Here is a 27,967-nt window from a genome sequence, read left to right on the forward strand (position 1 = left end):
ACACCTGTGAAAAGACACACACAGGCTGCCATGTATGCGGGGAGATGGGTCTTGAACGTAGTTGTAAAGGGTGTTGTTATTGACAGACCAACTTCTCCAGGGTCTCTGGTGAGGCGTTTGTTGTTTTCGAGCTGCTCATGTCCACTCTTTCCCTGCCATCCTTCCCTGTGTACGCCAGCTCCTCGGCAGGTCAATAGACCTCAATCGTCTGATCACCCAGCGTGTCTCAGCAGCCATGTATAAGTCCCTAGAACTGGCGATTGGACGATTTGAAAGTGAAGATTTGACCTCCATAGTTGTAAGTAATTTCACTTTGCCCTATTGATAAATTGGACTAAGGGTAGGTCCAGTTCTTGTATAGATGATAAAAGAGATGCACTCATCGGGCGTGGCCTATACCAAGGATCTTGTATAGATGATAAAAGAGGTGCATTTATCGGATGTGGCCTATACCAAGCCTACACTCAGTGTTCACGATACTAAATTGACTTAACGAACACATAACCCCAATCTTGAAAAAATCGCCAAGTAGCACACCACTTAATAACGTGTTTACATTTTAGTATTAATGAGCTAGGAGATAAAAATGTTTAACTTTGGCTGGCACAGTGGCTCGTGCCTGTAATCCCAGCACTTTGGGAGGCTGAGGCGGGTGGATCATTTGAGGTCAGGAGTTCGAGACCAGCCTAGCCAACATAGTGAAACCCCATCTCCACTAAAACTGCAAAAATTAGCCGGGCATAGTGGCAGGCACCTGTAGTCCCAGCTACTCCGGAAGCTGAGGCAGGAGAATCGCTTGAATCCAGGAGGCGGGGGTTGCGGTAAGCCGAGATCGCACCACTGCACTCCAGCCTGGGCGACAGAGCAAGACTCCGTCTCAAAAAAAAAAAAAAAAAAAAAGCAATATCTTCTTTAGGGACCAAGAGACCCCACAAGGCTCTTCCTGCTAATTCCTCTACCCCTACATTTCGCTTGGCTGTCTGAATTCATCTCATCTCCAGGTAAGGTCTAATCCTTCTCCTGTTATCTGGACCTTCAGGTTTCCCACTGAGGATGTGTGTTCAGGGCCAGCGTTCCCCACTCACCCTCTTTGGGCACTCACCCATTTCTCGGCTGTCTCACGGAGCCTACAGAGGCAAGCCGCTTCCTTCGGAGGGTCTTTGGATTCTCTTGGCTTTCCTGGTATGTTCCTGTGGTATTTCTTGAAGCAAAAGTTTGCAGTGCGAGTCTTCACACACTGCTCTGTTCGTCTGAATGGGAGGTGCCAGTTAGTCCTGCCTTCTGTCTGCCATTTTTCCCTGTGTCTCTATCACAATTTGAACACAGAGGCAAGACTAAGGAACGGGAAAACAGACGTTAAAAACATCTGAACTGGGGAACAGAGAAAAAATGAATGAAACAGAAAAGAGTATAAGAAATGTGGAAAACAGTGGAAAGACCTAACGTGTAACTGGAGTGTTAGAGTGAGAGAGAGAGTGACGTCATGAAAGACTTGTCTGAAGAGAAGATGGCAGAAAGACCTTAACGTGGACAGAAGACACCGGCCTGCCACCGAGGTGTGCCACCCAACTACACATGCTGGAGCCAGGGCTGGAGCCACAGGGGGACCTCAGTGAGCGGGCCCCCGAGCCACAGCTCTGTGGATCACCTGACCACCCCCAACTCTGACCCTCAGCCTATGGTGCCTTTGAATCTTTAGGACTTAATCAGAGCTAGTATGCAGTAAGCCTGAATGGGCTGGTTGTCTTCCCTTCTCCAGTGCACGGTCATTGGTGCATGGCCACACGTCCGTTTCCACTGGGGGAGCAGGGGGAGGGTTTACAGTGTGCATTTTCTAACAGAATGCACAAGGTCCTTTATCCCCTTCACCCAAGGAGCTCTGGGTCCGAGAACTGATTGAGGAGCCGTGAATTTCTTTTATGATGATTCAAGTTAGGCTGGTATTGGGTCGGCCTAGGGCTTTTCCCTTTATCCAGATCAATGAGACTTCTGAAGGCTGATCGTTTGTGGGGGTACCACAGTCCTTTAGTCAACACTGGCACCCCTGTGCCAACACTGGCATCCCTGTGAGTCAGGCCATTGGAGTACACATGGGTTGTGCTGCCCACCACCTGGCACCATTGGAGTCAAGGAGCCCAGGCTGATGGCCTACAGAGAATAATTTCGACAGAGCTCTTCAAAGATGCCTGAGATGAGATCAGGTTTCAGGGAGCTAAAACAGTAGGCCCTGCTGACTCTGGAATTGAATAAATCAAAATTCCCTCCTAAGACAAAGCTGCCCATGGGAGAAGCTGCTGGGAATAGCATGTAAGCTGGTAAGGGTTAGGATCATTGCGGAGGGGAGCATGAGAGGCAGGTCTCAGAAAGCTTGAGCCAGTGCTGTTACTCTTGGCCTTGACCAACCCCTTTTCCTCTTCAGAAGCATGAGAGAGCTTATTTCACTTCCAGTCGAGCCATAGGTAAAAATCATGGTCCAATCCCCTTTAGACGTATTACACTAAAAAAGAAAATGTAAGTGCACAGTAGTGTCCCTACAGACAGCAGAGGCACGTCAGACAGACACCCATGGACCATGGAAACTGTAACCTCATCTTTCACAGTCAGCTAAAAGAAATTAAGAAAGTAGTGGTTGCTGGCCGGGCGCGGTGGCTCACGCCTGTAATCCCAGCACTTTGGGAGGCCGAGGTGGGCGGATCACGAGGTCAGGAGATCGAGACCATCCTGGCTAACATGGTGAAAACCCCGTCTCTACTAAAAATACAAAAAATTAGCCAGGCTTGATGGCAGGCGCCTGTAGTCCCAGCTACTCGGGAGGCTGAGGTAGGAGAATGGCATGAACCCCGGAGGCGGAGGTTGCAGTGAGCTGAGATTGCGCCACTGCACTCCAGCCTGGGTGACAGAGCGAGACTGCATCTCAAAAAAAAAAATAAAAAAAAAAAAGTAGTAGTTCCCGTGAAAGAACAATATAAATCAGAATTTTTAGAAATCCAGAAATAGGCTGGGCATGGTGGCTCACACCTATAATCCCAGCACTTTTGGAGGCTAAGGTGGGTGGATTGCCTGAGGTCAGGAGTTCAAGACCAGGCTGGCCAACATGGTGAAACCCCATCTCTACTAAAAATACAAAAAATTAGCTGGGCATGGCACACGCCTGTAATCTCAGCTACTTGGGAGGCCGAGGCAGGAGAATTGCTTGAACCCAGGAGGCAGAGATTGCAGTGAGCCAAGATTGTGCCATTGCACTCCAGCCTAGGCAACAGAGCAAGACTCTGTCTCAAAGAAAAGAAAAAAAAAAGAAATCCAGAAATAAGGTTATTGGAAAAAAGAAAGTTTTGAAAAGAGAAAAGGCCGGGCACAGTGGCTCATACCTGTAATCCCAGCACTTTGGGAGGCTGAGGCAGGCAGATCACGAGGTCAGGAGATCGAGACCATCCTGGCTAACATGGTGAAACCCCGACTCTACTAAACATAAAAAAATTAGCCAGGCGTGGTGGAGGGCACCTGTAGTCCCAGCTACTCGGGAGGCTGAGGCAGGAGAATGGCGTGAACCCAGGAGGCAGAGGTTGCAGTAAGCCGAGATCGCGCCACTGTACTGCAGCCTGGGCGACAGGGTGAGACTCTGTCTCAAAAAACAACAAACAAACAAACAAAACAGAAATAAGAATGAAGGCTGGGCACTCGGTGGCTTACTCCTATAATCCCAGCACTTTAGGAGGCCGAGGTGGACGGATCAGGAGGTCAGGAGATCGAGACCATCCTGGCCACCATGGTAAACCCCGTCTCTACTAAAAAATACAGTAAATTAACCAGGCATGGTGGCACACGCCTGTAGTCCCAGCTACTCAGGATGCTGAGGCAGGGGAATCGCTTGAACCCAGGAGGCAGAGGTTGCAGTGAGCCAAGATTGCGCCACTGCACACCAGCCTGGGCAACAGAGCAAGGCTCTGTCTCAAAAAAAGAAAAAAGGAACATTTTTAAAATCAAAAAGAAATTAAAGCAGAAAAAGGATTTGAGAGGAAATGATGCTCTCAGATGACCATCATCATGGATGATGAAGATTCAATGTACCTGTCACACAGCTTCCTCAAGAAGAAAACCAAAGCAACGGAACAAGGCCGACTGGCATTTATTGCAAGAAAATATTGATAAAATAGAAGACACCTTGAAAGTGTCTATTAAAAGCATACATCATGTATTTGGTAAAACCGACCCAAGCTTGTCAACACTTAGAAATACTGCATCTTAGGCTGGTTGAAGATTAGAAAAAATAATAATAATACATTTAAAAACGGTATTGCAGTGAAAGTTTTGGACTTCCCAGGTGAGGAAGAAGCCCTTGGGCTGTCTGAGCAGGGCAGGCAGGGAAGGAAAATCCGATTTTCCTCAGACCTTCATCAGAGCCAAGGAAAGGAACTGTGAATCGAGGGTTTGGTCGCCAGCCAAATCGATCTTCTGAGAATAAAGGCTGCAGATGGTCATGAACATGCCAGGGCTCGAGAGGATTGTTCATTCCTGGAGAACAGACCTTGGCTGGAAGACACTGGGCGCTGGCGGGCACAGTGCATGTCCCTGTGAGCATCTCTGCACTTTAGAGCAGGGCCCTGCGTGTTCATCCTTAGAGTCAAACAGGCTGGGACTCAGAGAGAGACCTGTGGCAGCCTTTTTCTACGAGCGTAATTTGGTACAGGCCGTGGTGTTTCTGTTGGCATTGGCCAAATGTGGTTTTGAGTAAAATCATTGGTCGAGGCTTTGATCGAGGCCATTACTGTCTAATAGAAATAGAATTCAAGTCAGATCCGTAATTTGAAATTTTCCCATAGTCACATTAGAAAAGGAAATAGGTGAAGTTATTTTTAATAACATACTTAATCCACTGTATCCCCATATTAATTCACCACGTCATTCCTATGGCAATATAATTGAGGTGGGTATTTGCTAGTCTGTTTCATCCTACTCAGTCTTTGAAATCTGGTGTCTCATGTAGCGCACCTCAGGTGGGAGCAGCTGTGCTCTGGCCCCGGCCGCCACATTGGACAGTGCAGCCTGGGCGAGCTCCAGAGCAGCGCACGTGAGGGCTTGCAAGGCCTGTAGGAACAAGTGCACCTGCCCTGCCACCCACGTGTGCCTTTCAGTGACTCCAGGCACCTCAGAGAAAGCTGGCTCAGCTCCAACGCCCAGGGAGACACAGCCGCCGGCTGGGTTATACTGCAGGGCAGGGCCGGGGCTTAGCGGGCACATGGGGGGAAGGGTGGCAGTAGCAGGCCACACGTGCACTCTGCCCCACAGGGTGCTGGACAGCAGGGGTAGGTGGCGTGGAGGTGACTGCAGTGGAGAAAAGCATGGCCCAGTGGGGGTGACTGCGAAAAGGTGGGGTGCCAAGAAGCAAGTTCATGTCACCTGTCAGAGCCTACGCTCGCTGGCGGCTGCCTCCGTGCAGCCCTGCCGGGGACCGTGAGGCCTGGGTGGGATCGGAGGCCACCCGGCGCCTCCTTCCTGCCTGGACCAGCTCTGTCACCCACCCCTGTCTTTGGTCCCACAGGAGCTGGACGGCCTGTTGGAAATCAACCGCATGACCCACAAGCTGCTGAGCCGGTACCTGACGCTGGACAGCTTCGACGCCATGTTCCGGGAGGCCAACCACAACGTGTCAGCACCCTACGGGAGGATCACCCTGCACGTCTTCTGGGAGCTCAACTATGACTTCCTGCCCAACTACTGCTACAACGGCTCTACCAACCGGTGAGCGTGCCCGCCACACAGGCGCCCACAGGCGAGGAGCTCAGGGACCCATGTCCCCGCAGGCTTCCTCCATGTCACCAGGTCCTGTCTCCCTGCTCTTCCTGCTCGCCATCACTTCTCACATGAAGAGCACGCAGGCCCTCCAGTGTCTTCTGTGTGCACAGGCAGCCTCGGGCCTACCCTCGCGTGGACAGTCATGGCTTTGCGCGTGGGGCTTGCGTGGGGCTGCATCTCCTGGCTTTCTGTCTGCCTGATGGTGGAAGTGGGGTGACTCTGCTTCTCATGCTTCTGTGCTGGCATGTTGGAGTGTGGGGGAGCCACCCACCGCCCATGGACAGCATGAAGTGATGTGATTGGTGGTGAAACGGTGGATGCTGGCAGTATCCTGAGGTTCAGCCTCATAGTAGGGCCTGAGTCCTGGGACAGCCCTGCCCTGGGCTCCGCACACTGGGTGGCGGTCATTCTGGCTGAGGTTCCTTCTCTGCTCACTGAGTTCAGCTCCTACACAGTGTCAGTGCGTGCCAGGGACGTGTGTGTGTCACCCACCATGCCTTCCCATAGACACCAACAGCCTGGCGGGATGACCAGGGCACCAAGCAAGGTACCTGGCTGCTGAGCTCCATCCAGAGGTAGAGGAGTGCAGGTGTGTGCACACGCAAGTGTTAGGAGCATTTTTACAAATAAGTGCTTGTGCTTGCCCCTGATCTCCGCATCCCACCCACATGTGGCTGAATTCTTACCGACTTGTAGGCCCAGAGTTTTGTGTCTCAGGAGACAGGATGCCGAGCTCTGATGACAGAGGAGAGAAGCGGCTGCCCCTTGGCCCAATCCTGCCTGCTGTGGCTGTCGTCTGTTCAGGACCTCTGGGTGCAGGGCCACGTTTCCTGTGGGGCCGTGGGTCAGGCCCAGGTGTGTTGCGTCACTGAGGCCATTCTCCAGGGTCGTAGCCGCGCGCTCTGGGCTGCAGGTGGCAGCACCTGGCTTGGCTTTTCAGCTCAGGGGGCCTCCAGGCTGGGCTGGGAGTGGTCCATGGAAACCAAACCACGAAGACCACCATCTCTGTTTAACTCACCTGTACAGTGTCCATTTTCCTCGACATTTTTTAAAGATGTTTATGCTTGGAATTAATTGCAAAAATATTCTTACACAAGTAATATATCAAAATTATAGAAAAATGAGAAATCATGGATACATGGGAGAGAAAAATGAGTGAACTCCCCAGAGGTTTCCTTGGTAAAAATGTATTTGTCCTCTAAAGTGAGGCATGGGCGGCCCTTGGCCCCTCCATCCCGAGTCCACACCCCTGCAGTACCACATACATCACAACAGCAGGGAGGGATGGCCAGGCGCCTCCTTCCCCACACCCCGGGAGGTGACGTGAACACTCCTGTGTGCAGATAAGCACGGTGCACCCAGTGCCATGCGTGCAGCTGCTCAGAGCCATCTGCTGGGGCCTTACACCCAGGCAGCCACACTCGTCCCCACTGTGGGTGGCAGGAGGCCCCTGGAACCATGGGGGCCCCAGGACACAGGCAGGCTGGTTCCATCTTATCTGGAACCCAATTTCATGTGTGTCACCCGTTTCCCCATGAGACCCAGAGCTGCTGCCTCGGGCCACACCTGTTGGGCAGAGGTCAGCATGCAGCGACCTGAGCCTCCTGGTGCCCTGGTGCCTGGGGACACTTGAGGTGTGATTCACAGGGAACCCTAGCTTGTCACAGGGGCATTTTCTGCAGAAGAGCTCCGGTTTACTCAGCAACCTCCACCTTCCATGAGTGTTGGTAGAAGCCATTGTGTCTGCGTTTCCCACAAGTCTTTGGTGGAATCAGGAGAGCTGTGTTATCTGAGAAAGGCATTTTAAAAAAGGATTTTGTGTATCCAAGTTCTATGTCGAATCCTGAGAAGACACACAAAACCATGCTACCCAGAATTTTAGTCCCATGCCTGAGGGTTTTCTGAGAGCTGCGTGACGCAAGCCAGGACTTTGCTCGTTGCCTGGCCTAACTTCCAGTTAGTAAGCTGTGCGTGGTGGCTCTGGGAGGTGACCTAGGTGGTCTGCGACTGGAATTTAACCTGTACAGTGGGTAAATGTGTGACAGTGCTGCAGCTCTGGAAAGAGGCTGGCAGAAGGGTATTTCCTCGGGTCCAGAGTTAGGCCTCTTTTCCAGAAGACCATAGATGGAGGGCGTGTCCTCAGTGGGGCGCACCTGGAGCCCAAGGCGGCAACTGTCCCCTCACTGCTCATGGTGACTTCTGTCCCTGGGGTAAGGTGGTGGCTGCCAGGTGTCCCCACTGTCATGTTACCATTTTTCTGTTTAAAAGTTATAAATAATTTTTAGGGAGATAATTTGAGATGATGTAAACAAACTCCCTCACTAAAATTTGACCCAGTCGTTTTAACATCTGTCGACGATTCCTGCCCAAATCAGTTATCTTCACACTGGTGGTTGAACAGCAGTGAGTTGTTTTTTTTGTTTGTTTGTTTTGTGACAGAGTCTTACTCTGTCACCCAGGCTGGAGTGCAGTGGTGTGATCTCGGCTCATTGCAGCCTCCGTCTCCCGAGTTCAAGCGATTCTCCTGCCTCAGCCTCCCGAGTAGCTGGGATTACAGCTGCATGCCACCATGCCTGGCTAATTTTTATAATTTTAATAGAGACAGGGTTTCACTATGTTGGCCAGGCTGATCTCAAACTCCCGACCTGAGGTGATCCGCCCGCCTTGGCTTCCCAAAGTGCTGAGATTACAAGTATGAGCCACCGTGCCCAGCTGAGTTTTAACTCCTTCATTCCCTCTGCAGGTACTAGCTGGAATTCTGTACGCGGTAGCATTTGCTTATTATTTGCTTATTTGTACTAACTCAGGATTATCCATTACTGTGGAGTTTTGAGGCTGGAGTGGGTGCGGTTTGGGCAGTGGGAGCTGCCTGCTTGGTTTCGGTCTCCTGGGGCCGTCTCCACCATTCTTTCTGCACCGCCAACCTTCTGCACCACAAGATGTTCCAGGCTCGGCCGGGCGCGGTGGCTCACGCCTGTAATCCCAGCACTTTGGGAGGCCGAGGTGGGCAGATGATGAGGTAGGAGATCGAGACCATCTTGGCTAACATGGTGAAACCCTGTCTCTACTAAAAAAATACAAAAAAATTAGCCGGGCGTGGTGGCGAGCGCCTGTAGTCCCAGCTGCTCGGGAGGCTGAGGCAGGAGAATGGCATGAACCTGGGAGGCAGAGGTTGCAATGAGCCGAGATTGCGCCACTGCACTCCAGCCTGGGCGACAGAGCGAGACTCCGTCTCAAAAAAAAAAAAAAAGAACAGAAATTTATTCTCTTATGGTTCTGGAGTCCAGAAGTCTGGAATCAAGGTGTCAGCAGGACCATGCCCCCTCTGAGACGCTGGGTAGAGCTGCTACTTCTGGCGGTGACCTCAGTTCTGGGTGTTCTTGGCTTGCAGTGGCATTACTCCAGTCTCCTCTCTGTCTTCACTTGCCACTGTCCCTGTGTGTCTCTGTCTCTTCTCTTCTCACAAGGACTTCAGTCATATTGGGTCAAGGACCTACCCTGCTTCTCCAGTATGACCTTGTCTTAACCAGATACATATGTGGTGACCCTCTTTCCAGCAAACTTCACATTCTGAGGTACTAGGAGTGAGGACTGAACATATCTTTTTCGACGGAGTCTCACTCTGCTTCCCAGGCTGGAGTGCAGTGGTACAATCTCAGCTCACCACAACCTCCAGCAGGTTCAAGCCATTCTCCTGCCACAGCCTCCTGAGTAGCTGGGATTACAGGTGCCTGCCACCACGCACAGCTAATTTTTGTATTTTTAGTAGAGATGGGGTTTCACCATGTTAGCCAGGCTGGTCTTGAATTCCCGACCTCAGGTGATCCACCTGCCTCAGCCTTCCAAAGTGCTGGGATTACACGTGTGAGCCACGGCACACCTGGATGAACATATTGTTTTCACAGACACAATACAACCCGTAGCCCACGTGTACATGTGTATTAGTCCATTTTCACACTGCCGATAAAGACATACCTGAGGCTGGGCAATTTACAGAAGAAAGAGGTTTAATGGACTTATGGTTCTACATGGCTGGTGAGGCCTCACAATCATGGCGGAAGGTGAGAGGGATGTCTCACATGGCAGCAGACAAGAGAGAGCTTGTGCAGGGAAACTCCCCTTTTAAAATGATGAGATGTCGTGAGACTCACGATCATGAGAAAAGCATGGGAAAGACCTGCCCCCATTATTCAGTTACCTCCTAACGAGTCTCACTCATGAGACGTGGGAATTTTGGGAGTTACAATTCAAGATGAGATTTGGGTGGGGACACACCCAAACCATATCAATGTGCATGTTTATTTCTATATAGTTACCTACGTATTAAAACTATGAATTTATACTGATATTTCCAATTCCATTTCAGCACTGCAGAGTTCATTCTAGTCTTCTCTTTCCCTTTTTCTGACTTCATTAAACACTGAGAATCCTTGCTTCATTATTCTTAGTATATTACTCATTTGCTCATTTCCAAAAAAACACAGAAAGTAGTCTCAGAATTGCTAATCCTGGCTGGATGCAGTGGCTCACACCTGTAATCCTAGCACTTTGAGAGGCCAAGGCAGGAAGATCTCTTGAATCCAGGAGTTCAAGACCAGCCTAGGCAACATAAGGAGACCTCGTCTCTGTAAATTTTTTTTTTTTTAGACAGTCTCACGCTGTCGCCCAGGCTGGAGTGCAGTGGCACAATCTCAGCTCACAACCTCTGCCTGCCGGATTCAGGCAATTCCCCTGCCTTAGCCTCCCGATTAGCTGGACTACAGGCGCCTGCCATCACGCCCGGCTAATTTTTTGTATTTTTAGTAGAGATGGGGTTTCACCATTTTAGCCAGGATGGTCTTGATCTCCTGACCTTGTAATCCGCCCGCCTCAGCCTCCCAAGTGCTGGGATTACAGGCATGAGCCACCGCGCCTGGCCTACAAAAAGGTTTTTAAAATTAGTTGTGTGTGGTAGCACACCCCTGTAGTCTCAGCTACTTGGAAGGCTGACATGGGAGGATCACTTTAGCCTGGGGAGGCCTCAGCTGTAGTGAGCTGTGATCATGCCGCTGCACTCCCGCCTGAGTGACAAAGCAAGACCTTGTCTCAAAATAAGAAAGAATTGCTCATTTTTACCACCATAAAACACAAACCTACCAACTCTAGTTCAATATTTGTTATCAAATTTTTGTCTTTTGATTGAGAATATTGTGTTTAAAATTCATTAGCCGAGCATGGTGGCACACACCTGTAGTCCCAGCTACTCAGGAGGCAGAGGCAGGAGAATCACTTGAGCTCGGGACGTGGAGGTTGCAGTGAGCTGAGATTGTGCCACTGCACTCCCCTGGGTGACAGAGTGAGACTCTGTCTCAAAATAAATAAATTAAATTAAATTAAATTATTTGAAATGATAGAGTAACAGGGTTTAGATTTATTCTTACTCCTTAAGTAAAAAACTGGACAGGACGTATGGATCAACTGTTTTCAGACTCGGACCTTTTGCTGAGGGGACGGAAGCAAGTGAGGTGAGCCCTGTGATCTCCATGACTTTCCATCCGGAAGCACTTTCTGGACCAGGTTCAGAGAGGAACAGTCCAAGTACAGTTTGGAAGTTCCTGCTTGGTAGAGGGGACACACTGGAACTTGGGGAAGTGGAGGCGGCTGGGATTTGCAGGGTGGCGTGTGAGAGAGGAGGGGCCTTAACAGAAACAGCTCCTGAAGCCACATGGGCGTCCATAGCCTTCGCTTGAATACCAAACTGCGTGTGTGCCAGGGAGCTGTTAGCTGAATGATTCTCAGCATTCACACAAGGCCAGGAGGCTTCTGAGTTCCTACCAGCAAGAAGAATGGAACTCTATTGAGGCTGGGCACAGTGGCTCACGCCTATGATCCCAGCACTTTGGGAGGCCAAGACAGGCAAATCACTTGAGGTCAGGAGTTCGAGACCAGCCTGGCCAACATGGTGAAACCCCACCTCTACTAAAAATACAAAAATTAGCCAGGTGTGGTGGCAGGCGACTGTAGTCCCAGCTACTCAGGAGGCTGAGGCGGGAGGATCACTTCAACCCGGGAGGTCAAGGCTGCAGTGAGCTGAGAATGCGCGACTGCACTCCAGCCTGGGTGACAGAGACTGTCTTTAAAAAAAAACAACAACAACCCTACTGAACACCCAGATGTTCACTAGAGGTGCCAGAGGTACTGAATTATGCCCACCCCTAGAAGTGCCAAAAATGCATCATGACAAGATCCAGCAGATTGACAAGTAAGTCAACTGCCTGCCCCCCAAGACATTCAACACTCTCTCTCTCTCTTTTTTCCACCCTATTCTTGCCGTTCTGGATTTCAGTTAGATATATGTTAGTTAGACCTTCTCATTATATTCTGCACATCCCTTTGTTGTATTAGTTTTCCTTTTTTTTTTGGAGACAGAGTTTCACTCTTGTTGCCCAGGCTAGAGTGTAATGGTGTGATCTCGGCTCACTGCAACCTCTGCCTCCTGGGTTCAAGTGATTCTCCGGCCTCAGCCTCCCAAGTACCTGAGATTACAGGCATGCACCACCATGCCTGGCTAATTTTTGTATTTTTAGTAGAGACGGGGTTTCACCATGTTGGCCAGGCTGGTCTCGAACTCCTGACCTCAGGTGATCTGCCTGCCTCGGCCTCCCAAAGTGCTGGGATTACAGCCATGAGCCACCTCGCCTGGCCAACACTCTCTAAAAGACAGTAACAAAGTCAAGACATGCAACATGGCACTGAAATGCCCAGTGCCCAATCAAGAATTACTAGATATGCCAAGAACCAGGAAAATGTGACCCATAGCCCAGAGAAAAATCACTCTGTACAAAACAGACTCAGAAATGACAGAGGTGTTGGAATTCGCAGACAAGGATGTTAAGACAGCGACTATGCATGTGCTCAAGGATTCAGGAAAAACAGTGCAGAGATAAATGGGTTTTATATAAAAGAATCCAATGAATTAAAACTGAAATGCAGTATCTAGAATGAAAAATTACTTGTTGGGCCGAATATCAGAGTAGACTTTGCAGGAGTTGAGTGAGTTTGAGATTATAACAGTGGAAACTAGCTAAACTGAAGCACCAAAAGAAAAAAATGATGAAAAAAATGAGAAGGGCCTCAGCAAACTGAGAGACAAACATCAGCGATGCTAATATGCCTGTGATTGGAATCCTAGTAAGAGGTTGTGGGTGGGTAGAAAAGATTTCAAAATTAATGCCCTCGAATTTCCCAGATTTGATGAAAATGATAAACCTACAGATACAAGAAGCTCAATAAAACTCAAGCAGGATCGACACAAAGGAAAAGAGCCACTGTTGGGCCCCGCACTGACCAGGTCAAAATAAGGCTGGAGCTGAACCTCAGTGTACCCGAGACACGTGCAGTGGGGGCTTAGGATATTGGTGCTGAAACTTAGTTTTCCTCTTAGGGGATTGCAGTGACATTGTCAAACTGCAAAATCTGAGGGCAGTCCTCCACAAGACTGCCTTTTCTGCAGACACCAGCCACATATTTGGGGTCCCCGGGGCCACCCTCACTTCTAACCAGCAGGTTACAGTTCAGGATCCACCCTCCCCAGCTCCTCAGGTGACACATTCGCAGTACTCACTGAGCATGCCCTAATAGGATTACAGTCAATTGGATTATTACAGTCCACTGTTATAATCTCAAACTCACTCAACTCCTGCAAAGTCTACTCTGATATTCGGCCCAACAAGTAATTTTTCATTCTAGATACTGCATTTCAGCTTTAATTCATTGGATTCTTTTATATAAAACCCATTTATCTCTGCATGTTGGAAGGATGTGCAGGGCAAAGTCTGGGAGGTTTCCATGTGCAAAGCTTTCCCTATCCTCAGGGTCGCATCACCCTCCGAGCCCTGAGGTGTGACGCTCCTCAGGGTACTGCCAGCCAGGGGCGCTCCCTTGGGCTGTGGTGTTCAGTTTTTCTTGGGGCTTCGTTGCATGGGCACAGTTGACTGAATCACTGGCCACAAGGCTGAGCTCAGCCTCCAGCCCTTCACCTCGCAGGAAGTTGGCTGAGTTCACCAGGCACACAGCCCCAGGCCTCTAACCCCATGCTGTCTTTCTGGTGTGGCCAGCCTCGTGTTGAGTCATCTTGCTAGCATAAAGTCAGGTGTGGCCCCGTGATACCAGTCATTCGTGTCACTCAGAAATGAGGGTGTAGGGACTGCCTCCTCGAACTGGGCCAGAGGCCACCAAATCCTACCCAGGAGTCAATCAGTATCTAAACTTGATAAATCAAGAAGAAGTTGTAGAAATGTATTATTTAGAAATATAGAGGCCGAGCATAGTGGCTCACATCCGTAATCCCGGCATTTTGGGAGGCCAAGGCAGGCAGATTGTTTGAGCCCAGGAGTTTGAGACCAGCCTGGCCAACATGGCAAGACCCTGTCTCTACAAAAAATAAAAAATTAAGGCCAGGCACGATGGCTTACACCTGTAATCCCACCACTTTGGGAGGCCGAGGCCAGCAGATCATGAGGTCAGGAGAGTGAGACCATCCTGGCTAACACAGTGAAACCCCGTCTCTACTAAAAATACAAAAAGTTAGCTGGGCGTGGTGGCAGGCACCTGTAGTCCCAGCTTCTTGGGAGGCTGAGGCAGGAGAATGGCGTGAACCTGGGAGGCGGAGCTTACAGTGAGCCAAGATCGCGCCATTGCACTCCAGCCTAGCAACAGAGCGAGACTCTGTCTAAAAAAAAAAAAAAAAAAAAAAAAAGTTAGCCAGGCATGGTGGCCTGTAGTCCCAGATACTCATGAGGCTGAGGTGGGAGGATGACTTGAGTCCAGGAGGTTGAGGCTGCAGTTAGTCAAGATCACACCACTGCACTCCAGTGTGGGTGACAAAAATGTGTGTGTGTGTGTGTGTGTGTGTATAAAATCTATACATATAAATTATAAATGTATATATATAATTATCTCTATATAGAATAAGTACATGTATTATATCATGTATCATATACATGTATTTTGATTAAAATTTTAAATAATATAGAGAGTAATTGCATTACTTTGACAGTTCTGTGTCTGAGTTATATCATAGACAAAATAAATTAAGGCCTGCTTTCTAAATTTAACCATCATTTTAAACATTCTAAGCAGGGAATACATTGTGTTCTAAGCAGACGTAGTAAAGCCTCCTCTAGGCCGGGCATGGTGGCTCACGCCTGTAATCCCAGCACTTTGGGAGGCCGAGGTGGGCGGATCACCTGAAGTCAGGAGTTCAAGACCAGGCTGACCAAAATGGAGAAACCCTGTCTCTACTAAAAATACAAAATTAGCCAAGCGTGGTGGCACATGCCTGTAATCCCTGCTACTCGGGAGGCTGAGGCAGGAGAATCGTTTGAATCCGGAAGGCAGAGGTTGTGGTGAGCCGAGATCACACCACTGCCTTCCAGCCTGGGCATCAAGAGCGAAACTCCATCTCAGAAAAAAATAAAAAAGAAAAGCCTGCTGTAATGTAAGTGGCATCATATCCTGGCGCTTGGCTCCCTGCATGGATTTGTACTCTGATTTTCCATTTGCTGTCCTCTCCCGCACCCCGCCCCCACCGTCACCATCGTAGGTGGACGGAGGCTGACGTGTGTGCCGTAGCTTTGCAGGTGTGTCACCATCAGAGGTGGACAGAGGCTGATGGGTGTGCCGTGGCTTTGCAGGTGTGCTGCTGTCAAGGGTGTGAGCAGTGCCCTGGAATCCCTGGGAAATGGGGTTCCCTTTTCTGAGCATCACCCTGACCATGGTGCCTCCTGATGGAATGTACTTCCTGGAACGGGTGTAAGAACACAGGCGCAGGGACACACAGACATGCACACATCCTGTTGCAGACACACCTGCAGATAACACATCTCCATACATGGACTCACGCAGATGCAGGTGCACAGAGACATGCAGACAGACATGCATGCCAAGCACTGAGGACTGTGGCACCCAGGGATATTGGCATACTGACAGCACAGGGATTTAGGATCCGTTTGGAAAGGCATACCTAGAAGTACCGCGGTAGGTAGTCAGGGGGCCTAGCGGCTTCTCCTCTGTACAGCACGTCCTCTCAGATGCACACATTGTGTGGACAGCAGTATTTCCACAATTACATCTGTTTCCATTTCCTGAAGTGGAATATGAGTTAATCAAGTTCTTGGAATTACATAATTAGCAAATCCACAAAATTGTCTTTCTTATACTTCTTTGCAAAAGTTTTATGTGTTTAAACGAACGCTTCCAATTTGAAAGGCTTAGCTGAGTTTGATGTTTCTGCATGAAAATGGACACATTCGATTTTAAGTGTCCCCTAATCCATTATCAAGACACAATCTCTTGACTAATCAAGCGGTTTACAAATACTTAAGTGTCCCTATCTTTCCCTGCTGGTGTGTAACTTGTGATCTGAACCACTGGGGCGTCGCCGTTCTCGTCGCAGGCACTGCCCCACCGTCCTCGCCGTGTCTGGAAGCGCAGCAGAGCCCACGAGCTACCTGAGGATTGCGTTGGGCTCCAGGCAGCTCTGGTACAGCAGACCAGTCCCCAGGTGTTCCTGCTGTGGCCCCTGAGCTTTGGGTGCATTTATCATGTTTGAGTATTGAGATCTCATTCATTCTATGGTTTTCGATTCACAGAATTTTCCTATTTGATGATTTTATCAGTTGACTGGGAGGAAGATTTAGTAGATGGATTATGGAGGACTTCTGAATTTTAAAGAACTATTATTAAATTTGGTTTCTTTTTCTTTTTTAAATCTTTCTTGTTTAGGTTTGTTCGGACAGTGTTACCATTTTCTCAGGAATTTCAAAGAGATAAGCAGCCTAACGCACAACCTCAATATCTGCATGGATCCAAGGTAGGCTCCAATGTGTTCGTATTACGAGCTTCAAGCTCATAACGAAGCATGTTTTGAAGTGTAGTTTAATTGGTTTGGTTGCAGTGACCTAAATGTATCGCGCTGTGTATAAAATGTTATTTTTTTTTCCATTCTGTTAGCATCTTCCTGAAGAGTAGCAGTAATTTAAAACAAAAACTAGCCAACCCACCCAAAACAGTGCTTATCTAAAACTAGCACGTATGTGTAGTGTTGGGACAGCTCTGGCCTTGTGATAGGTGTCAGGCTGGGCCTGGCCTCATTCCCGGCACAAACACAAGTGAGATTGTTGGAAGATTACAGGTTTAGAAACATCAAGCTGAGAAGACAAGTGGAAGAGGCTCAGGTGCCTTCCTGAGACAAGGAGGCCCAGGGTGGCCGTAAGGCCTGACGGGAGGAGCTGAGCTGGAAAGGTGAGCCCAGGGAAGGTCTGACATCCAGAAACAAGGATGTCAGCCTGTGCCTGGAGGGTGGAAACCCGGAGCACCGGGGTCTACCATGTGTGAGATAGGATGATGTCCACACGCGGGGTGGCTGGGCTTGTCACAAGTCTGAGTATTATTAAGGGCTAGTTTCTTCATGTTTCAAGCACCCGTATGATTTAGTAGGGAAAATATAAACACTGTAGCAAAGAAGAGAGATGAAATGAGCAGACACCCCACAAAAATCGAGCAGAGCAAATACAAGCAGATCCCCAGCCTCAGCGGAGCTGGGGGAGGAACAATGATGGCGGCAAGAGCCAGCGGGCCCCAGGATGAGGGCAGAGGACCCAGCTTCCCTGTGAAGAGCGAAACCATCTTCCCGCTGCGAGCCGCGGTGTCCCCGGGCTCCGCGATGGGGAAGGCTGCCAGCACTCATCAATATTTAAGTGTCCTCGCTCGTAGGAAGCGGGGACAATCACAGGACATTGTCTACCCCATCTGCCCAATGCCTGGAGCCGGGATGGGGAGGGCCCAGGCCCTGCCGCTCGCACGCGGCCTGCACCCGGACACTTTCTAAAGCACCAGCCGGCTCTGAGTGGCGGAAACAGTGGTTTCCACTCATTCCTTTCTAACTCTGTGTTCTTCAGAGCGAGATCTTCTCACTCCAGTCCTCTGGGCGTCTTCCTTCTCCTTACAGGGCAGTGCCTTGGACCTGGCAGGAGCACAAGTGTTTGCACGTGGGAAACGGCAAACACCCGAATCAGGGCATTGGTTTTTGGAGGGCCCAAGCCTCGGCCTACGCTGCCCGTCTCTCCCGCCCCTGAAAAGAGCGAGTGTGGGCCGGGGGCGGCCTTTTTACGCACTCAGAGCATCTCTGAGCAGGAGAGACAGGTCGTCTGAACTGTGTGCAGTGATGTGATGAAGGGGATGTGAGACTCCTCTTCGGGAAACGGGGCCCACGTGCACCAAGGGTGACTGTGTAAACGTTATGTCCTTGAAAATATGTTCTTTTTTGGCGGGGGGGGTGGGGGATGGAGTCTCGCTTTGTCACCCATGCTGGAGGGCAGTGGCACGATCTCGGCTCACTGCAGCCTCCGCCTCCTGGGTTCAAGTGATTCTCCTGCCTCAGCCTCCTGAGCAGCTGAGATTACAGGTGTGCAACACCATGCCTGGCTAATTTTTGTATTTTTGGTAGAGACGGGGTTTCACCATGTTGGCCAGGCTGGTCTCCAACTCCTGACCTCAGGTGATCTGCCCGCCTCAGCTTCCCAAAGTGCTGGGATTACAGATGTGAGCCACTGTGCCTGACCATCTTTAGTGTTTTAGGGGTTGTTTTTTAGCAATGTTATGATGGCAATTGAAAAAGATACAATTCAGATCCTCCCTAGGGTGCAGATGTTTGAAGGAAATGGGTTCTCGCCTTTCACAAAGACAAGATTAAAGGCCAGGGTGGGGGGCGGCCTTGCCTGCCTTGGAGAGAAAAATGTCAGGGCTGGGAGCCTCGCTGACACATGGTGGGCCAGGGTCGCCAATGCCTGGAGAACATGGGACAGGCTCATTCCATCATCCCACACTCCGCGTTCTTGAGGCTGTTGGCAGGTGCCGCCTCCGCAGTGCCCCTCCAGCCTGTCTCTGTCCTTAGCCCCTCCTAATGGCTGTGGAACTGTGAGTGGACACACAGTTTGTGTGATTCTGGGCTTCATGCGGCTGTGTTGGTGCCCCAGGAGGGCGTCCAGACAGCTACCCGGGCACCAAGAATGCAGTGACGACCGGGCCTCTCCTGTGGGGCAGGGTGGGGTGCACGCCTGGGCAGGGGTACACCACAGCTGTTACGGGGCTGCCCCTCACTTCCCGAAGCCCTGTGCGTGGTTAAGAACTCACCTCCATTCTGCTCCACATGGAACTCCCATGTTCTTTCTAGCAAGGATTGAAGTTGACTTTTTTTCTTTTTTCTTTTTTCTTTTTTTTTTTTTTTTGAGATGGAGTCTCCTCTGTCACCCAGGATGGAGTGCAGGGCGCAATCTCGGCTTACTGCAACCTCCACCTCCTGGGTTCAAACAATTCTCCTGCCTCAGCCTCCCAAGTAGCTGGGATTAAAGACGTCTGCCACCATGCCCGGCCAATTTTTTGTATTTTTTTTTTAGTAGAGATGGGGTTTCACCATGTTGGCCAGGTTGGTCTTGAACTCCTGACCTCAAATGATCCACCCACCTTGGCTTCCCAAAGTGTTGGGATTACAGGCATGAGCCACTGGTGGCGCCCAGTTGAAGCTGACTTTTATGCAATAATTAGTTATACTCAAAAGGATGTTTCTTTAAAGGATTAGAGTAAGTGTTCTGATGCTTCTGCTTCTGAAAGTAAAATGTAGCGTTTTACCTTTAGAACTGAAGGAAATGTTATTTTAGAAGATAGGACTAGAATGTTTGGCGAGTAAGAATAATTCCTTGGGTCTCTGTGAACTAAAAGATTTACTGTGGGCTTCTCTTGACTTTGAAATTTTTAATCTCTGTTTTAGACATAACAATAAAATACGTTTTTGTCACTCTCTGATAGAGAAGCGTTTGTGCACAGGGGCACTGGGCAGAGAGGTTCCTCTGTCACCCCCATCTGGAGAGGACGGCTGTGGAAGCGAGGGAGGCGGGCCAAGGGTAGGCAGGCGACCCGACTGCGTGGGGCCGTGCACCTGCAGTTCTGATGGATCGAGTCCTGGAAGGGGCCTCCTGGGGTTGGTTTTTGAGATCCCAGGATAGCACTGTGGTGACGTCTTTGCTGCCCAGTGTGTCTGTGTGCCCTTTGTGGTGTTAAAGGCTGTTGACACACATTTTTATTCTCCAGGATTTTCCTCCAGGAGTGCAGGGAGGCACTGCTGCTTCCATTAAGACACTGACATGAGCCCGCTATTGCAGGGTGGTGGTGCAGGGTGCACATTTGCCTTGAGTCAGCCCCTACATCACCAGAGCACCCTGCTGCCCTGTGTGCATGGGCACCACCTCAGGGATGGCTCCAGGGAATGTGCACTTGGAGGCGTTTGCAAAGCTGATGCTCTTTTGGAGGGAAAGAAAGATTTGATGATGTGAATTTGATTTTTTTTTTAATTCAACTATTTGCAACTGAACTTGAACCTCACTGTAAGAGATTTCTGCCTCCGTTTCAGAAACTGTGTTTGTGTTGTTTTTGTTAAAACCTAAACTAGTACATGGTTTTTTTGTTTTTGTTTTTGTGTTTTTTTTGTTTTTTTGTTTGTTTGAGACAGAGTCTGTCCCCCAGGCTGCAGTACAGTGGTGTGATCTTGCCTCACTACAACCTCCAGTGATTCTTGTGATTCGAGTGATTCTTGTGCCTCAGCCTCCCGAGTAGTTGGGATTACAGGCATGCGCCACCACGCCTGGCCAATTTTTGTATTTTTAGTCGAGACAGGGTTTCACCATGTTGGCCAGGCTGGTCTCGAACTCCTGACCTCAGATGATCCACCCACCTCAGCCTCCCAAAGTGCTGGGATAAAGGCGTGAGCCACTGTGCCTGGCCATAAACCAGTAATTTTTTTTTTTTTTTTTTTTTTTTTGAGACGGGTTTTTGCTTTGTCACCCATGCTGGATTGTAGTGGCGCAATCACTGTTCACTGAAACTTCTGCCTCCCGGGCTCAAGCAATCCTCCTGCCTCAGCCTCCCAAGTGGCTGGGACTACAGGCATGCACCACCACATCTGGCTAATTTTTGTGTTTTTTGTAGAGACGGGATTTCACCATGTTGCACAGGCTGGTCACAAACTCCTGAGCAAAGGCAGATCTCCTGCCTCGGCCTCCCAAAGTGCTGGGATGTAGGCGTGAGCCACCGTGCCCAGCCCTAAACCAGTAATTTTCTATTAGATTATTTAGACATATACAAGTGACACTGATGTTGACCACCACCCACTCAAAAAAAGGCTGGATACTAAAAGAGATGATATCTGAGCTGAGTCGTGTGCTCACAGCAGACAGCCTTTGTACTCACAAGCACTCATGTATGCCACGTGCACTTGCTTCTGCTGCAGTATGAGTCACAGTGTATTATCTGTGTGATTATGGAATACACAGGAATCCACTCAGATTAGTGCTTTTTTTATGAATAGCGAACTAGGGCTAGTATCTTGCAGGAATAAAATAAACTTAGATGAGGGACCCATTTATGCAATGTTATCTTTTTGATTCTTGGTCATGTCACCACTTACAGCATGTCTGCTTCTCAGTAAGACACCCTTTTGAGCACATTAACTAGTATTCTTTATCTCATAAGTAAGATTGTCCCCAGTTCACAGATGAAGGCTCAGAGTGTCGTGAATGTCAGAGAACCCAAGTTGCACGACTGGCGAGTCCAGAGCCAGCTCTGTGTGCTGTGACCCACCTCCTCTGCTTGTCGAACGAGGCTGGAGACTCTATCAGGCATGGGCAGCAGAGTCTGTCTTGAACCGAGCTGTGTGACTGGACGTCCAGAGTGCTTCCTCTTCTGAGCTTAAGTCTTTTACAGCATGGTGTTTGTGACGGTGCCCTTGCCCAGAAGTAGTGCCTCCTCCCACTCCCTGAGTCGTTAAGTCACATCAGCTGCTGTGTTGTCTCTCGGATGTGTCATCTTTGGTGTGAGCTTAGTCTACCGGGAAACTGGACACTGGGCAGGGGGCCAGAGGCCTGGGACCATGTGTTCATTGAGTGATGCCTCCTCTGACAGCTGTCATGCCGAGCCAGTCAGGGTGGGTCTGAGAATGAATTCTCTCACTTGTAACATGAGGTCATTAGATTTCACTGATGACTTTCATGTTCTTCTTTTCAAACACGAACCTGTTTGAACCTGTTATCAACCAAAAATATTACACAGAATCCCAGCACATAAAGCCCAGGGTGCTGCTCTGAGGAGAGGCTGGGAGGAGGGTGTGTGGACGAAGATCTGTAGATGGTTTCTTCCAGGTTGCAAGGGGCCGCAGGGCTTGGGCCTGGGACAGACACTGGGTGGGGTTTCTGTCCTTCAGTGTTGTCTAATCTGGTCACTGTAGTATTTTATAATCAGTTTTGGCTCTTTGTTTTGGGGGGTCTCATGACCCTCTACACATCTGATGATTCACTAGAAGGACTCACAGAACTCAGTCTTACAGCTGCGGTTTATTCCAGCAAAGGGGTACAAAGCAGGATCAGTAATGGAAACAGACAGATCGGGCGGAGGCTGAAGAAAGCAGGAGTGGCTGTATTAATATAAGATAAAATCAACTTCAGAGCAAAGAATATTGCCAGGGAGATTACATAATAATAAGTCAAACCACCACGAAGAAAACATAGCAATGCTAAATGTTTGTGCATCAAACAACAAGGCTTCTGTACTTGAAGGAAAGACTAATAGAAATAAAGGAGAAGTGAACAGTGCCACAGTTACAGTTGGGGACTTCAACTCTCATTTTAGTAATTGACAGAACAAGTAGACACAAAATCAGCAACAGTAGAAAAGAACTGAACACCACTATCGACCAACAGGATCTAACTGATGTGTGTAGGATAATCTACCCCACAACAGCAGAATATATACGTTTTTCAGATTCCCATGAAACATTCACCAAGATAGACCATACCCTGGGCCATAAAACTCACCTCAACAAAGGCCGGGTGCGGTGGCTCACGCTTGTAATCCCAGCACTTTGGGAGGCCGAGGCGGGTGGATCACGAGGTCAGGAGATCGAGACCACGGTGAAACCCCATCTCTACTAAAAATACAAAAAATTAGCTGGGCGTGGTGGCGGGCGCCTGTAGTCCCAGCTACTCGGAGAGGCTGAGGCGGGAGAATGGCGTGAACCCGGGAGGCGGAGCTTGCAGTGAGCCGAGATTGCGCCACTGCACTCCAGCCTGGGTGACAGAGTGAGACTCCGTCTCAAAAAAAAAAAAAAAACTCAACAAAATTTAAAGAACTGAAATCCTATGGAGAGTGTTCTCCAACCACAATGAACTCAAACCAGAAACCAATAATAAAAAGATAACCAGGAAATCTCTATATGCTTGGAAATTAGCACACTTTTAAATAATCCTTGGATCGAAGAGGAAATCTCAAGAGAATTTTAAAAATACATTGAATTGAATGAAATGCAAATATATCAAGATTTATTTGATATATACAGCTAAAGAAGTGATTTATTTGATTTATTTGATTTATTTGGTATACAGCTAAAGAAGTGCTGAGAGGGAAATTTATAGCACTGAATACTCACAGTAGGGGTCTCCTGCTATCTGCACCCATGTCTTTAGACAAGCTGAGGGGTGTCCTTCTGCAGGAACCACCTTGATATGTTTTGGCTCTATGTCCCCACCCAAATCTCATCTGAAATTGTAATTCTCATAACCCCATGAGTCAAGGGAGGGACCTGGTGGCAGGTGATTGGATCATGGGGGTGATGATGTTCTCGTGATAGTGAGTGAGTTCTCACGAGATCTGATGGTTTTATAAGGGGCTCTTCCCCTCCACGCTCTCTTCTCATTCCTGCCACCTTGTGAAGAAGGTGCCTGCTCCCCCTTCACCTTCCGCCATGATTGAGGTTTTCTGAGGCTTCCCCAACCATGTGGAACTATGAGTCAATTAAACCTCTTTCCTTTATAAATTACCCAGTCTCAGGTATTTCTTTATAGCAGGGTGAAAATGGACTAATACAGTAAATTGGTACTGGTAGAGTGGAGTACTGCTATAAAGATACCTGAAAATGTGGAAGTGACTTTGGAACTGGGTAACAGGCAGAGGTTGGAACAGTTTGGAGGGCTCCAAAGAAGGCAGGAAAATGTGGGAAAGTTTGGAACTCTCTACAGACTTGTTGAATGTTTTTTGTTTGTTTGTTTTTTGAGATGGAGTCTCACCCTGTTGCCCAGGCTGGAGTGCAATGGCGCAATCTCAGCTCACTGCAACCTCTGCCTCCCGGGTTCAAATAATTCTCCTGCCTCAGCCTCCCAAGTAGCTGGGATTACAGCTGCCCACCACCACGCCCAGCTAATTTTTTTGTATTTTTAGTGGAGACAGAGTTTCACCATGTTGGCCAGGCTGTTCTCAAACTCCTGACCTTGTGATCCGCCCACCTCAGCCTCCCAAAGTGCTAGGATTACAGGCCTGAGCCACCGCTCCCGGCCTGTTGAATGGTTTTGAGCAAAATGCTGATGGTGCTATGGACAATGAAGTGCAGACTAAGGTGGTCTCAGATGGAATCGAGGAGCTTGTTGGGAACTGGAGCAAAGGTCACTTTTACTATACTTTAGCAAAGAGACTAGCAGCATTTTGCCCCGCCCTAGAGATATGTGGTACATTGAACTTGAGAGAGATCTGAAGTTGGAGTTTATGTTTAAAAGGGAAGCAGAGTATAAAAGTTTGGAAAATTTGCAGCCTGAGGATGTGATAGAAAAGAAACACCCATTTTCTGGGGAGGAATTCAAGCTGGCTGCAGGAATTTGGAACGTCAATCACCAAGACAATGGGGAAAATGTCTCCAGGACATGTACGAGGCAGCCCCTGCCATCACAAACCCAGAGGCCTAGGAGGGAAAAATGGTTTCCTTGGCTGGTGCCCTGCCCCCGTGGCTCCCCCTCCCGCACCCCCCCCCCCCGCCGCCGTGCAGCTTCAGGACTTGGTGCCCTGCATCCCTGCTTCCCAGTCGCTAAAAGGGGCCAACATACAGCTCAGGCTGTTGCTTCAGAGGGTACAAGCCCCAAGCCTTGGTGGCTTCCCCATGGTGTTGGACCACCTAGATTTCAAAGGATATGTGGAAATGCCTGATTTTCCAGGCAGAAGTTTGCTGTGGGGGGTGGAGCCATCATGGAGAACCTCTGCTAGGGCAGTGAAGAAGGGAAATGTGGGGTTGGAGGCCCACACATGGAGTCCCCACTGGAATACTGCCTAGTGGAGCTGTAAAAAGAGGGCCACCGTCCTCCAGACCCCAGACAGCTTGCACCATGTACCTGGAAAAGCCACAGACACTCAATGCCAGCCCATGAAAACAGCCAGGAGGAGGACTGTACCCTGCAAAGCCACAGGAGCAAAGCCACTTGGAGCTGCCCAAGACCATGGAGCCCACATCTTGCATCAGCGTGACCTGGATGTGAGACACGGAGTCAAAGGAGATTATTTTAAAGCTTTAAGATTTAATAACTGCCCCACTGGGCTTTGGACTTCCATGGGGCCTGGAGCCCCTTTGTTTTGGTCAGTTTCTCCCATTTGCAATGGGAGCATTTATCCAGTGCCTGTACCCTATTGTATCTAGGAAGTAACTAACTTGTTTTTGATTATATAGGCTCATAGGTGGAAGGGACTTGACTTGTCTCAGATGAGACTTTGGACTTGGACTTTTGAGTTAATGCTGGAATGAGTTAAGACTTTGGGAGACTGTTGGGAAAGCATGATTGTATTTTGAAATGTGAGAACCCATGAGATTTGGGAGGGGACAAGGGCAGAATGATAAGGTTTGGCTGTGTCCCCACCCAAATCTCATCTTGACTTGTAATCCCCATTATGCCCACATGTCAAGGGCAGGACCTAGTGGGAGTTGATTGGTTCATGGGGGTAGTTTTCCACATGCTGTTCTTGTGATAGTGAGTTCTCACGAGATCTGATGGTTTTATAAGGGGCTTCGCCTTTTGCTCTCTCTTATCTTTCCTGCCTTCTTGTGAAGAAGGTGCTTGCTTCCCCTTTACCCTCTGCATAACTGTAAGTTTCCGGAGGCCTCCCCAGCCATGTGGAGCTGTGAGTCAGTTAAACCTGCCTTTTTTTTTTTTTGAGATGGATTCTCGTTCTGTCACCCAGGCTGGAGTGCAGTGGCGTGATCTCTGCTCACTGCAAGCTCCACCTCCCAGGTTCATGCCATTCCCCTGCCTCAGCCTCCCGAGTAGCTGGGACTACAGGCGCCCGCCACCACACCCGGCTAATTTTTTGTATATTTAGTAGAGACGGGGTTTCACCATGTTAGCCAGGATGGTCTCGATCTTCTGACCTCGTGATCCGCCCGCCTCGGCCACCCAAAGCGCTGGGATTACAGGCGTGATTCGCCGCACCAGGCCTAAACCTGCTTTTTTTTAAAATAAATTATGCAGTCTTGGGTATTTCTCTATAGCAGTGTGAAAATGGACTAATACACATCCTAACTACCTTCCTCACCCTCCCACCACACAGGGGTCTCTCTCCCAGCTCCGGGGGTGCCCTGTGCATCCTGAGAAGACAGCTCCCCCGGCCCCTTCAGGGTCGGACCTTGGGCATCCTGCTGGGAGACTGGGAGGCAGGGGGAGACTCTGAGTGGTATTCATTTCTCATTCTAGACTTCAAAATGGCTTCCAGCGAGTCAGCTATTCAAATGTTGAAACACCAAATGGTTTTGTTTTCTATTTTAGCAGGTTTCTTTTTGGTGGCGGGCTAAGTAGGTTTTGTAACTGTCCAGTTAAGGGCAGTAGATTTTACCGGTCAGTAGATTCGGACCCGTTCACCTGAGCCTGTGTATGTGGAGTGATCTTCTCACGCAGTTCTTCATCTGCACATGTGTGCGGGGACCATGCTGAGAGCTCTGTGCCCTGTCTTCCAGGCTTTGAACTTGGCCTACTCCAGCATTTACGGCAGCTACCGGAACTTTGTGGGACCTCCACACTTTCAAGTCATCTGCCGGCTCCTCGGCTACCAGGGTATCGCCGTGGTCATGGAGGAGCTGCTGAAGGTCGTCAAGAGCCTGGTGAGTGTTCCCTGGACATGCTTCCTTCACACAGCCTGGATTCCCTGGGGCACCCACGCCAGAGGGTCTTCTCTGCCTGGACTGTGATTCTCCAACAGCTGGATTCATTCAGTTAGGCTTCAAACATTTCTGACCATATATAGTTTGATACTTCTCTCATCTTTTCAAACTCAAGAGAATGGGTCCAGGTTATTTTAACTGACACACAGAGTTTTTATTTGTATGTATAGAGAGGGGGTCTTGCTATGTTGCCCAGGCTGGCCTTGAACTCCTGGGCTCCAGAGATCTGCCCATCTTGGCCTCCCAAAGTGCCGGGGTTACAGGCGTGAGCTGCCTTGGCCAGCCTGGATTTAGTTTTCTAGACATAACTTACTTTTTATAATTTTTCATCCTTTTTATTATTTTAATCTTCTGTGACTGAGACCATGTAAGAGTTTGGTCACTTGGCACAGCCATCACCCCGTGACCCAAACAGGTCCTTCCAGGACCTGCTGGGGACTCTGCCCCAAAACATGTGGCAGCTTGGAGGGTGTTAGGATTGCTGACCTCACCACAGCTGAGCCTGGGGCCGCACCCAGGAGCACAGACGGCGTCCTGGGGGACCCTGGAGCTGGCAGTGCTCACGATGCTGGGGTGCATCCCCATAGGAGACACCTGGAGACAAAGCTCTCCCCTCACTGTGGCACACCGGGACCACTTTCATCTTCAAAAAGGAGTCCGGTTTCAGAACATGAATTCAGTCATGGGAAGCCACCTGGTGATGGTTGCTCTCTCTCCAGGAGTGGATTTTATTCCCCAGCCAGACAATCCTACAGCCTTGCTTGTTACTGAGCTCTTTGCTAACAGACTTGTTTCAGGGTGTGCGCCGGCCACAGGCATTAGCAGAGCGGAGTTGGGTGGCTGACGCAGCCTGTCTTGTCTCCCCCGCAGCTGCAAGGCACAATCCTGCAATACGTGAAGACGCTGATGGAGGTGATGCCCAAGATCTGCCGCCTGCCCCGGCACGAGTACGGCTCTCCCGGTGAGTGCGGGCGTGTGGAGCTCGCAGTGCTGTCTGTGGAGAGGTCAGAAAGGAATTCAAGTCAGAAATTCTTGAGAAGGATTAGATTTGCCACGTGGGAGGAGGCAGTAGACAGACAATTGCACCTTACAACCAGGAAGAGGTGTGTTGGGGTCACTGTC

At 49.4% G+C, this 27,967-nt stretch overlaps 1 protein-coding gene across 8 annotated transcripts in view; it reads left to right on the plus strand.

Annotated features, from left to right (window-relative positions):
• Positions 1-27,967, plus strand: part of CYFIP1 (cytoplasmic FMR1 interacting protein 1) — a 119,447-nt gene that overhangs the window by 72,825 nt on the left and 18,655 nt on the right. For all 8 annotated transcript variants that reach the window (XM_030805332.1, XM_030805333.1, XM_030805337.1 and 5 more), the window contains 5 exons: positions 179-298; positions 5,540-5,739; positions 16,558-16,645; positions 26,642-26,785; positions 27,716-27,806. In XM_030805332.1, the coding sequence (XP_030661192.1) occupies positions 179-298; positions 5,540-5,739; positions 16,558-16,645; positions 26,642-26,785; positions 27,716-27,806 (643 nt within the window). The remainder of the gene's footprint in view (positions 1-178; positions 299-5,539; positions 5,740-16,557; positions 16,646-26,641; positions 26,786-27,715; positions 27,807-27,967) is intronic.

This window comes from Nomascus leucogenys, chromosome 24, assembly GCF_006542625.1.
Source record: "Nomascus leucogenys isolate Asia chromosome 24, Asia_NLE_v1, whole genome shotgun sequence".
NCBI classification, from domain to species: Eukaryota; Metazoa; Chordata; class Mammalia; order Primates; family Hylobatidae; genus Nomascus; species Nomascus leucogenys.